The sequence below is a fragment of the Perna viridis genome, chromosome 7, assembly GCF_037379345.1.
Source record: "Perna viridis isolate PV_CMFRI_1.1 ecotype Kerala chromosome 7, ASM3737934v1, whole genome shotgun sequence".
Classification (NCBI taxonomy): Eukaryota; Metazoa; Mollusca; class Bivalvia; order Mytilida; family Mytilidae; genus Perna; species Perna viridis.
Window position 1 is genome coordinate 22,580,837 of NC_142451.1, and position 13,846 is coordinate 22,594,682.

The 13,846-nt window shown below is 31.6% G+C and overlaps 1 protein-coding gene and 1 long non-coding RNA gene across 2 annotated transcripts; one reads left to right on the plus strand and one right to left on the minus strand.

Moving 5' to 3' along the window:
* Positions 1-13,041, plus strand: LOC148611827 (uncharacterized). Its single transcript, XR_015924235.1, has 3 exons — positions 1-2,420; positions 11,292-11,338; positions 11,989-13,041. It is a non-coding gene; the product is annotated as an uncharacterized LOC148611827 (long non-coding RNA).
* Positions 4,509-6,123, minus strand: LOC148611828 (uncharacterized). Its single transcript, XM_088592741.1, has 3 exons — positions 5,956-6,123; positions 5,203-5,305; positions 4,509-4,921 (listed from the first exon to the last, which is right to left on the minus strand). Exons 1-3 carry the CDS (start codon positions 5,977-5,979, stop codon positions 4,725-4,727), a joined length of 324 nt encoding a protein of 107 aa, XP_088448867.1. The 5' UTR covers positions 5,980-6,123; the 3' UTR covers positions 4,509-4,724.
* Positions 13,042-13,846: the final 805 nt, after the last annotated feature.

The window sequence follows — 13,846 nt, forward strand, 5'->3', positions numbered from 1 at the left end:
TTAAGTTCTTTGTTGTGTATGTCTGTTTTCCATGTCAGGTCTTTGTCCCTGGATTACATTCTTTTGATTACTTCAAAAAACCTTGGTTTCCTGGATTACTCTTAAATACAATAACGTCGTTAAGGAGTTTTATAAATCATCAAAAATAATGGCTTTTCAAAGCCACCCAATACCGTTTGTTTATTATTGTATATCCATATGGACCCAGTATTGTGGCATGCAAGAAAAATACAATAACAGTGCACTGACAAGTTGTGCCAAGCATTTTTACCGGTTTGGGCCGAAGTCAGATATCAAAGTTGTCTGTCAAGTCCACGCACTTCATTCTCTTTATACTGCTGCAAATTTCTTTTAACTAAAAATGACGTTTTAAGCAAAGGCAACGTTTGTTATTCGAAGCGAATGACATTCGAGCAATATATAAACGTTGTTACGTTTGTGACGTCACAACGGAAAGTTATATCCAGTCAGATATTACTTTTAAATATACAGTCAATGTATTTTGACTGCTCAAATTATATGGTTGCAGTATAGAATGAATACAACAAGAGGGGTGACAGTTAATTGTGTGTACATCCATATTCTTGGTGAAACATGTTTTAACATCTACGACAAAATGTGTTCTTGTTCGTCCAGATCATTCTTCTTGCTTTGCGTTTTTCTGATGGAGTTAATAGGACTTTGAACTGCACAACGCAGTCCAAATTTAACAATGCATAGCTATCAAGATATAGAACATACATATAGTTGAGTTGTCTAATACATCCAAAGTATTATACATGTATTAAAACTCAAAATTATCTTTGACATTTTTACCAAATACATTAATCAGAAGTATTAGTACTGTGTTATAGGCAATAGCAAATTTCGTCTTGCAAAAAAAAGAGAACACTTTAAATCGCCAACAAATATAAAGATGAACAATTAAATTAAGACGAAAAATTAACAATGGCCAATCTATATTTCTTTTTTATTTTATGTGCACCAAAAATCTATATAAATGAAGTCGTCCCCAAGTTTTCCCAACTACTGATGACTTCCTCCTTCCTTTTACATGTGGTATACTTCATCATAGTATTTTTCCAGAAACCGTTTTCTTACAATATACTTGACGTTGTATCAGTGATTTTTTTTCAATCTTGATCACTATCTTCTCATCAAATTCAAAGAACTTGATAGTAACATACATACGTTGAATTGAGAAATTGTAAATCAAGAAAAATCTTAAATATATCGTCGACATCGATGTTGGTATAATGAGATATTTTTTTTATATGTATTAACATTTGAACAATGCATTTGGTGGAGATTTTGTTTTGAAACATAGAAAAGGCTAGAAATATCGGGCATTTTACATATTCTGAAAAGCTTAGGAGTTAACAAAAATGCTATTTGAACATTGATATGTTGCCTAAATACACGTACATGATATTTCGGTCGTACCTTTAAAACGTCGTCTGAAGTCGTATGTATCCATGACATGGTCTTATTGCCAGGTAGATATATTAAGTTACTTGAAGCTACATTCAGTCATAAACGTTTTCCTTTTTCATTGGAAATGAAAGTCAGAAATATTAAGACGAATATCAGCCAAAAGCAGTAGGTGTTCGGCCTAATAAAACACAACAATCGCTTTATTTTTGTTGTGTTCTGTTGCCTGTGTCAATTTTAAGCCCTTGGGTTCGTTTATATTAAATTCAATGTCAGTTGATTGTCTTTTCTAGTGTTACTTGCTTGTCAATTTCCATTTTTTGTCATTGCCTTATTAAGGTAAAGTTGAATTATCAACTAAAGTGACTGAAAAACGTTCCTTCCAGTATACCTCCGATTTTGTTATGTTGACGTATGAGTTAAACGAATTTGGAAATACTTTGTCACTAAAGCAAAACATTTGTGGAACTGATTTAAATGTATATGAATATATGAAACGTGTAAGACAATTGATGCGTGTAGGTAATATTGACACTACCATTGTAAAGTGTTAAAAGGTCAAGTGATATCATATACAGTGAAGAGTAAGATACTTATTTTCATAATCATGTTTTCGCTCGAAAATATGGTATAATTACATGATCAAACCAAACAATATCTTAATGAAACACAAGAGGCACTTATTTTATTAAATTTCTGATGAAACTAAGTTATTTATCAAAATATGTTTTCATTCCAAAAACAGACATGCATTCAATATGATGATGATGACTGTACTATACTGTACTAAAGGAAATAGCAATCATCAAATTGATATCAATATGAGTATGAGTATTGTTTTGTTTTAGTTTATATCCGCAAATATATCAGTAAAGCAAATTTTCTGTATCCTATATATACTGTAGTCCTTTATTTCCCTGTGATTTATAAATCAACTAGAGAGAAGTTCTTATATATTTCTTATTGAATTTTATACTCTGAATTGGCAGGTAAGTTGAAAGTTGAATTATTTCTACAAAAATCAACTCCAATATGATAACAAATTCTTCTTCTAATAAACGTCGAGAAATGAACTGTTAAAACATCATTCTGATATTCGGAAAAGACGGACTCTGGAGGTTAATCATGGTGTATATGGCTTATAGGATATAGAAAAGAGTAATCAAGGGAACCAAGGTTATAGCGGAAATCAAGAATGTAATCCAAGGACAAAGACCAGGCATGGAAAACAGACATACACAGCAAAGAACATAAAACAACTAAAATCATACATACAAAGTAACAAAAGTAAATGAGCAACCCGGACTCCACTAAAAACTGGGAGCATGGACCAGGTGCACCGGTAGGGTAAGCGTCCTCTGCTTTTCTAGCAACATCCACCGAGTCGCTCATAAAAAGTCAAGTCCGGGGTAGACAAACGAGGAAAGGAAAACTATGACCCGTTGAATAAATCAGTTTTCATGGTGCTGATGGATACACCATAACGATCCACGAGTTCATGATGACGACCATAAAACTTCTGTAGTGATGACTTCAATCTTGTAGCAACATAACCCTGTTCAAGAACCTATTTGTTAGAGTTCTAGCGCGATACAAAAAAGTCTGCGTAGTTTCGGCAAGCTCTGGCATAACGTATGAGTTGTGATATGAACACTCCATACGCAGGTGCCGAAGGGATGTTGCCACAGATGAAAGGAAAGTTGACAATTCTGAATGAAAAGTCATCACGTCCGTCGTAAAGTTTGGTCAATAGTTTTCCTTTACCATCGATTTCTAAGTGTAGGTCAAGATATGAGGCTGACTTCACAATGTCTGTAGTATCTTTTATCTCAAATTCTTTTTGGTAGATGCGATGTATCAAATCCCCAAAATTAGGATTGTTTAAAGATAACACGTCATCTTTATGGCGGAAACTGAGATTGAAGGAACTAGCCAAACAATATTCTTTCTTTCTGATCAGATCAGCTATAACGTTAGCCTCATAAGAGTGAAGGAATAGGTCAGCTAGTAAAGGAGCACAATTTGTTCCCATTGGAATGCCGACCGTTTGTTGAAAAACACGTCCACCACACTTGACAAATATGTTGTATATGTCTGTATATTTGGAAGATGATTTGCAATTATTTCTTACAAAGTATGAGGAATCTCTACCAAGAACTATATATTTGTATCTAGGTGTACCATTTTTTTTTTGGAAAAACAACGATGTATAATGTTTTTAAGTCGGGATTTTAACTGAGTATGGGAAATAGAAGTATACAGTGTTGAAAAATCATAGGTTTTAATACTATTATATTCAGAAAATAGTCTTAAACTAATTGTCTCCAAAAGATCTTTCGAATTTTTTAGGATCCACATTGAATTAATACCACTACGGGAGTAACAAGTGTTGTGGTAGGACTGTAGACCCTCACTGACAGTTGTGAGTATAGAAGTTAAAAGTTTGAAAGAGGTTTGGTGGTACATTATGCAGATCCAGCTATGAAACGTTGTTTGTATGGACTCTCGTGACGTTTAGGAATCCAGTACATAGACGGTAAATCACAATCATCGTCCTTGGTAGAGAGACCAAAAGAGGATAGCACAGATTTATGGTTTTCCACAATCTCTTCTTTGGAAAGAGTGGTAGCAGTGTAGGTCTTATTACTGCTATTATTTTCTACGTCTACCTCTGATAATAAACATTGGGTATAAAACGTTTTGCAGACAAAAAACGATGTTGTTTTGGGCTTTGTCTGCTGGTACGACAACATATTTGTCATGTATAGTAGACAATGTTTTTGCTACATTGGGGTCTTTGAAAACTGATGTAGCCTTGACACACATTGACCTACTTAAAACTTTCATTCGTTTCAAAATTAAAGACCTCACGGCCTCTAACCACTCTGACAGAGCATCAATGTCTTCTTGTTCTCGTTTTATCCATTTTCTTGCATAGTCCTCGACGGCATCCATAAGAACCAGATTAACTCGACAGTATAGGCTAACAAGGCGTATTTCCGTTAATATATTACAAGATGTCTACTAAGATATAAATTCCTCTCAACTTGATTTTCGAACAAATAATCACCAGAGGCTTTCATAAAATGTATGTGAAAACTAATTTAATCTGCTTTTTTAAAACACTACAAAAGTTATTTTATTTTGTTAAATTTTAAACTTTTACATAAACCAATAAATCATTTTTTTTTTCAGTTTAATTTAATCAATGTCTTTTTATCAGGAGACTGCTAATTTATCAAAGATACTGAAAAGTCCATTATGAGCGTTAAGCACCATATTTAAACACATCGTTAAGAATCAATTGGAACAGTACTCCCAACGTCTGGAAACATTTCTGATACTTTGGAGCCACACTTTGAACATTCTGTTATAGCATGTCTTCGTTCCGTTAAATGTCCACATGGGAACAATATGACAGTCCTCAGCCTATGATTACTATATTGTTGAGTATATGAATACATTAGTCTGTTTGAATTTCCAGTCCAAGCTTCACAAAAAAGAAAAAAAAATCAAATGACATTTGAAAATATTTTACTAACTCAATGAGTTTCTAACTTAATTTTGTTAATTTTGTGTAAATTAGCACTGAATTAAATTCTGTTCATTTCCACTAGGACTTTGGTTCCCTTGATAAAAATATATTTCAGGTTATGAATCTACTTTGCTTTGCCACATTTATAACGAAGTTGTTCTAAAAGAAAACCCTCTATATACTGCATGTAAATAAGCGTGAATAACTGACAATGGCATTAAATTAGAGTTTCTTACCTACGACATACGTAATTTCTCCTAGATGGTTGACTACCTGAACTATTTTGGGAACAGGATATGTGTTTCCAGGCTTTGCAAAAGTGTCAAGAATGTGGCACTGCTGTATTTGGAAATATAAAAGTTTATGTTTATATGATTCGGATACAATAAAAAAAAACACGTTTCATATATGAGAATGACAGCAAAAAGATGTTATTTAATATTTAAATGTTTGTTTTCGTTCATTGAGCACTTTCCTTTTTTTCCTTTTTATACTAATAAAGGGAGTTCGGGTGGTTCATTACGTATACATTATACCGAAATTTACAATATTTATGTTGGACAATTTTCATATTAGAGCCTATTATTTTTTTCAGTATTGTTACGATGTGTATAACTTGATCAAATCAGTTTGTTTTTCCACATGCCCAATCCAACTATATAATAAATACTTCCTTATCATCATTCTTATGACTTTCATTCCTCTTTTTGTGTTTATTTCCTTTTCAAATGCTACATCCTATTAGAATTTGATGACTACACTTAAGCAAGCATTTGGTGAAAAACAATAGGTACAAATCTTCGAAAATACACGCATTTAAAACAAAATGAATCCAAAGACTATGGTCAACTTACATGCATCCTCCCCTAAACTTTTATACTTTATCCTTACAAAATAGTTCATTTTGAACTCTGGCATGACGTTGAAACATATTTATAAGCTGTCTCCGCAATGTCCAAATTACCTTACAGAAAATTGTCACAACTTACCTTGTCAGCCATTTCCTTTTGCATGTCCAGCAGTTAATATTCGAAATATGATCAACAATGTAGGGAAATAAGCAAATCTAAATATTTAAGCGATTTCCTATGATGATCTTACATATAAGGCGGTTTAAAACCACAGCGGTAATTTATAAGCAAAAAAGACAATTTGATGTTTTTAAATATAAGATATGTCATTTTGCTAAATATAGCATTTTGTGGATGTGAAATACCATGATTTCCCGCCATATTTCTGATTCCCTGCTAAATTATTACTGTATGTGGTAAGACTCATATTAAGTACCAGTTGTACCATTTTCATTCGGAACTTCTGGTTTTGTCTTTTACTAAAGGTAAAGAGCAGAAATATGGCGGGAAATCATGTATTTCAGCTTTTCAATTGTGAGATAACAGGGAACATTTCAAAATATCCATAGAAACAAGATGGCGGATAAACAATACATTCAGTGCAAAATTCTCGCAGGAAAAATAAATTTTGAATTTTTCCAATCTCGGAGGTAAGAACGAAAAATAATTGTAAGGGAATCGTAGTACAGAACGACATGAATAAAATGGCAAGTTTTTGAAAGGAACAGTCGAGTAATTACAGAAAAAACGCAAAAAACCGCAAACAATCTGAGGTGACTTGGAGTATAAATGAAAGTTGACATGAAAACTATATTTTGATTTTGTATTTCTTAAAAACGAAATATCTTTTGTGGAAAATACAGAAAAAACTGAATTACGAAAGCGTATTGAAACTGCATTTGCTATAAAGATCAATTTTAATTGTTTTTTTTTTTTCAATATCAGTAATTTAGACTCAAATATTATTGGGTCCATCATGATATACTTAAAAACTAAAAAAGTTTATGTTATGTTAGTGCAAGTGTGGATACAGACGTATACTGTCCAGGTTGCAAATATTAATTCAGACTCCTGGTAAATATTGCCCGTTAAGCAAATTTGGACATACAATGTATATTCATTTTGTCTTAAATATGTTTGCATTAATAAGAAAACGAATATTGTGGTATTTAACAGCCGTTGATGCCACATCAATAATGCAATAAAAATGTTGAAAACAATATAATCACTTTTCCGCGGCAGCAATATACAATAATGTCCTCGACATCAGCAACTAATGTGTTTCTTTCATTGAAGCATGTGACGCAGGCATCACCACCCTTAACAATTGAAAATACATTAGATAACATGAATTTATTGTATTCATGTATTAGAATTTTTCTCACATTCCTAAGTAAAATTCAAAAGCTATAGAGATTGTGCTAGTTTGTTTTTATCCCTAGTTCATTATCAAATCAAGTCACACCCCAAAATGAATCTCAGCTTTCATTTATTGGAATGGCACCTTGTGGTACAATCTCAAAGAAATCAATTGACTTGTACATGGTACTTAACTTTTCATTAAAATGCTTGTTTCTGTAAGTGCATTATTTGTGTGTATTATGATTAAAAGTAGTCAAAATGAAGCTGAGAATGTGTACTTTAAAATCATATATGTCATTAACTACAAAAGTGTATGAATATTTTTTACATGTGTGAGTATTTGCCTCCATGCTGTCAGTTAGCAGAACAGGTAAAAATGTGGATTTTCAGTATTATTTATTCAAGTAAATTTTGTGAAGAATTTCTACTATCATCGTACCATTAGCATAATGATTTTGGAAGCCTTATTTTCCAAGCTTCGTAACGGTATGCAACTTTAAGATGTCATTTGTCCTTGGAATTCACAGTGAGACTTTGAAAATTACTTTTTCCACATGTAAAGTAATGGAAACGTTAGAAGTGGTTAGTGAGACCTCAGTCTAATTTTATTTGAATTGGAAAGTTTGGAGCAATATCACAGACATTCATTTGACTTAAGTTGAGTTACATGTATATAGATCAATTCTGTGAAATGCTTATTTTTGATCCATAATTGTTAAGACCATGTCTCACGAAAATAATATCAACCTTCTTTTTGGATTTGAAAACTTGATCAACCAACTAACATTTATATTAACATCACATGAAAGTAAGTGTCTGTGGACATGAATCGACAACAGGGTCCTTATACCTTATATTAATGCATTTAATAAGACTTGAAATCACTTCATAAAGATGTACACATGTATTAACACATAGCACCAGTGTGTGGATATTTTTGGCAATTTTTGAATGTTTGTATTTACAAAAATGTCTGTTTATATTGAATAGAGTTAAATTCGTGTAATGACTTCACCAACACATGCCTTGTCGAACCTTATAAGACTTATTTAGTTTTTTTTTATAATTTTCTTCAGTGAAATAGGAAACATGCATCTATTTGGTTTCGTGTAAAGAATAAACTTCTTCTTTCAAACAGACAACATAAAAAACCATGAATTTCCTGCAAACATGAATGATACATATACTCACAATGAATGTAATGCATGTGCATATAGATTAACTTGTACTGGTTAAATTTTAGACTGTACAACATGTACATGTAAATGGACGTACATACGCTACACATACCTGTCGAGTATGTAATCTCAATCACAAAATATCTTACAAGTTATATTAAAACTTTTTTGGATATTCCTTATTTTATGTCCAAACATCAAAGTCCACCTATCCTTCCTTTTGTGGCATGGCTCATTTTGGTGCAAATTGACAGAGCTATTCACCTATACTGAAGTATTTTCTTGTTATGAAACATGAATACATAATTTGAAATTGTTATTTTTAGTTTAAGAACTCACCTCCTCTTTTTAATGAACTTCTTCAATTTCCTGCAAAAGAATCATATACATTGGATGTATAAATACCGGTAACACATAGTGTGTATATTAAAGTCTGGTGCAGTTCATATTGGTGGTTGAGTGGAGTACTCAACAGGCACTTTTACCCTTAAATTGTAAAACAAAGTGTGCATGAGATTTTGATAACTTAAAAATACTTACAAAACCCCTCATGTTTTGACTCGCTTTAGGGAGCTAATAAATTATAATGGTACGTCTATTGACTATACCCACAAAAACACAAAGGAAACCAAATAGTATGGAATATAACGACTGATAATCAGTAAAAATTACGCTGCACAAAAAGAACTTACATGTACATGTACATTATGTATATTGAAATAAAATGAACTGATCCATATTTATACTTTTGATGGCACAAATACATTCACACATGTACGAAATCCTAGATAAATTAACAAGTTTGTATAGGTACGATTTTGTCCATATTCATGTCATTGTGACATTTGACCAAACACTTAATGGACTGGTATAAAAAATACCTAATTTAACAAAATAGACTTTCAATATCGGGCATTGAACATAAACATACCATTCTATATCCACACATTAAAGCAGACAGTCAGCCTCGGGTACATTGAGGATTGTTCTGAATATGTAGCTTTATCTTTGAGAGGAACTTTGCATGGAAATAAATTCATGTATAAAATCTTTATGGCCGTTTGGTTATTTTCAATTTTTCTACATCGTACAAAGGTTCATGTAGGGACAGTGATTGGAATATCACACATTCACAAAATCAGGGTGCAAGTATCATAAAATAAATTGGAATATTTTGTTTTATATGAGGGTGGTTAAAATGGAATGTAATGTGAATTTAAACTTCACTCAATTTGCACAAAGCAATCCAATGTCAATTGAAAAAATTTTAAATTGCATTGAAGTTTGTTGAGAATTGGCACTATCCATGCTTTCTAGTATATTCAAATGTAGCATGACCTATAAATCTTTGGTGCACCACATGGAATGTACTTACAAGTACCAAATACCTTCAATATGAATTTCAGGTTCTTAAACTGAAAATTTTCGAGCTTGGCAAAAAAGATAAATTAGCAATATAAACATATAATTTTGTAGCTCATGACCTTGGCAATACAATGGTAAATGTATCAACAAAGTTGCAGCCAGATTCCAATTTAGTTAAAAGCAAGATGTGCTCTTACCCAATGAAAATTTGCTTGAACTGGTCCCAATTCAGGAACTTCTTGCCTCTGTATGTATTGTTTCAGTTTCATTTTCAATTTACTTTTATTTTGCTTGAGTATATGGGACCAACTGTTTCGCTGTACATGTGAATAGTTTGTTACATTTTCATTACGTGTCGAGAATGACAATTTTCAGATTGGTAATCCAGTCATTACTATAATCTGACAGCATTAGGAAAAAACTCCTTTACTCATCTGATCATACAAATTATAATTTGTGGTAGCATTTAGTTCTAAAATATGATGATTTGCTACAATCTACATTTTATTTTTGTAAGAAAACTCTATTTCCCAAACTTTTTCCTTTGCAAAATGTGGAAACGTACAACTGCCGAAAGCAGAAATCAAACTAACGCTCAAAATATAGTGACAGTGAAAACAATACCGAAACTAAACAATACAGAAGAATCGTATTCGTTTATATTAAAACTTTTAGTTACTTAATATAGTCAAAGGAGGATAACCAACCAATAATTAAAAGATCAATTTCAAACTTTCCATTTTCACTGCGTCTATTTTGATGAAACGATTACATCTCAAGTTCTCCAAAATGAATAATAATGCTCCCTGTCTCTTTTTAATAAAAGGTCAAATCTACTATTACTTTGTTTCATTAAATATTTAATTTTAGACCACTTTAAATAAATTCCTTTTAAAAATATAATCTGGTGTTAATGATGGGAATATTTAAGCTATGCACTTTAAATACCTATGAAATATTTTACCCAAGGCCAAATTAGCTCTGTGTTTTGAATACAATGAGATACAAGTTTTAATTTGATGACAGGCTTCTAATAAACAGTCAGATCATTAAAGGCATATAAAATGAAAAGGTAGACCACATCTATTATGCTGGGCATTTTTTCAACTTATTGAGTTTGAAATGATGTAAAAATAATGTATTTATGGAAGTAGACCTAGGGAGACAACTCTTACAAATTACTGGGACGTTTGTGTTAAACATTTTACACCGATGTCATGTGCGTATTAAAGTTACCTTGGACAGATTTTATTCTGTTGAATTGAATATGATACAAACATATCACTGATTTCAAGAGTTGAGTCCTTTATCCTAAATCTACCTCCTACAATCATTTCAAACGTTATTTTAGTATTGCAAGAAAGAGTTTTCGTTTTGAAGTATTAAAGAATCAGTTCAGTGTTCTTTATTTATATTTATAAGACATTTATCTACCAATTTTTGGAGGTTGCGAAATATTGAAAATTCCCTACAGAAGCCATGCAGTAACATAATGGCTTTAATAATGCTCAATGATGTAGAAATCATGTTCGTTTTTTATATTAAAATTCTAAAATATGTTCATTCAAGGTCAAATGTGTGAAAAACCAAGGAAAGTTATCTACTAGAAATATAAGGTATGATCTAAAAATGTACATATAAACATAAGAATTTTAGACCTGTTAAAGATAAAAAAAAGTCATAATCATATAACACAAAGTCTTTAAGTATGCTTACCCAAAAAAAAAAAAAAAAAAAAAAAAAAAAAATTTAATTTGTATGAATTTCACAAATGCTTCAATTATCAATAGGGAAAAAACAAATAAAAAAGATTGCATTTTTCCTATGTTGAGCGTGAAGTGATTTTATCGTTTGTAATTTATAATCCAGATCTAAATAGCTTAAGAGAAAGCACTCACGTTTGAACATAACTAACAATCAATGAGTTAAACTCATAACTAAAATTGTCATCTCCAAAGAGCAGAGTGTTGAGACAAATATTTGTTCCTAGATCAGTCAAATTGTGAAAAGCATGTTTCGTTGCACAGTAAAATTTGGACAGACGAAAAAAATGTTCTGCGTCTTCTGACATAGCTCCACAAGAACAGCTTTTATCAAAAAATAATATGTGCTCTAAATAAGTCGTTTTTCAAAGAACTACACTTATTTCTAATTCGTGCATGAGTCAAATTCATGAATCGTTTACCAGTAAGGCAAAACGGTGGTAGCCTACTAATAGCATTATTATTACGATATTTTAAATTTAAACGTAATTTGAATATATCAGAAGAAGGGGAAATTGTTCCATACACTCAATGTAGCTGACAAAAATGACTGTTGATACAATGGAAGTCTAGTTGGAGGGACGCTATAATTGCGGTTATTGCGTAAGTTATACACTGATATTTTAGATGCTAATGGGGAAAGTAAATATGATAAATATTCAGGACATGCCCATTAATCATATTATACAACAAGAGCTTCTTTTGTTCTTTTCTATCCTTTAATGTTTCCCAACCAGTCTCTCGATAAAGTGAATCTCTACTAGCATAATATGATGTTAAACCACTAACTATTCTGGCTGCTTCAAGTTGGAGTTTCTCAATTCTATCTAAATTGTCATATGTCAACAACTTGCAGCAATAATAATATCAATTATGTATGAGTCTTGTAGATGAGTAATCAAGAGAACCAATGTTATAGCGGTAATCAAAAGAATGTAATCCAGGGACAAAGACTAAACATGAAAAACAGACATACACAACAAAGAACATAAAGTAACTAAAATCATACATACAAAGTAACAAAAGTAAAAGAGCAACCCGGACTCCACTAAAAACTGGGAGCATGGACCAGGTGCACCGGTAGGGCAAGCGTCCTCTGCTTTTCTAGAAACACCCGCCGAGTTGCTCATAAAAAGTCAAATCCGGGTAGACAAACGAGGAAAGGCAAACTATGACCCGTTGTGTAAATCAGTTTTCATGGTGCTGATGGATACATCATAACGATACATGAGTTCATGATGACGACCATAAATCTTCTGTAGTGATGACTTCAATCTTGTAGCAATATAACCCTGTTCCAGAAGCCTATTTGTTAGAGTTCTAGATAGATGTATATGCGTTTTTCATTGTTTAGTTAATAAACATATATTATAGAATTCATGTGTAATGTTATTTTGAAATATTTTACAAGTTGAAATCATTTTGAGGGAATTGTTTTGTACATGTCAAAAATGTTGTTATAGCACTTCTTGATATTTCCCTTCCATTAAAGTGCAGGTAACCCTTACAAAGGTGTTTTATCATATTTGTATTTTGCAGAATAAGTCTATATATTTTTCTGTTCTAATTTCTGTGTAGTGATTGGGAAATTGCAATTATTATTATTATTATTATTTAGTATTATCATCATCAAAACAACAATAATAATAGTAATAATATTTTACCTTAAAATGTATTGTTATCTTTATTTTACATCTTGTTTCCTTTGTGTTATTCAGATACATGATGTATTTATTCTGTTTGTTTTAGATACTCAAGCTCTTACCCATTGAGCATACGCAAGTTCAATGATAAAAACCTGATGTTCTTTTTTTTTTTTTGTCTCTATGTTAGTGAAATCATACATTTTAATAACTATCGTGTCAGTTGATTGTGTGTGTCAACACATTAGAATGTAGCTGTTGAAAATGATAGCATTAGGGTTTGTATGGAAAAATATAGAATTGAAAAATACAACAAGACAGAACAATAAGAAAAAAACACACACTCACATACAACTACAATGCATGTTCCACTTTCTAACTAACAAATAATTGGCTAATAATGCGGTTGAGAGGTTTTTCCTTGAAACAAGTGTTCATTATACCAAAATTTGCATTATTTTAAAGATTGGTATTTTTGTATTTGCCAAACGTACTAAATATAAAAGTTTTTTTTTCTATTGGAAACATATTCTATTTATATATTTAATACTTTTTTTTTTATATCAAATGCCATTCATTTAATTGCTACATCGCAAAAGAAATGATTTTGTTTCTAATGCACATTGCAGGAAATGCTAAAACAGCCATCAATACACTTTTTTTTATCAAACCCTGACAACACGTTGATTTATGTTTTGTCACGCTATACTTGATACTT

Bases quoted from the DNA above. Each gene is read 5' to 3' on its own strand.
- LOC148611828 (XM_088592741.1), bottom strand. From the start codon at position 5,979: ATGCAAAAGGAAATGGCTGACAAG. The intron at 5,306-5,955 runs GTAAGTTGTGAC...TTCCAAATACAG, and splicing joins AAAAGGAAATGGCTGACAAG to CAGTGCCACATTCTTGACAC. The intron at 4,922-5,202 runs GTAAGAAACTCT...TTTTTTGTGAAG, and splicing joins AGAAATTACGTATGTCGTAG to CTTGGACTGGAAATTCAAAC.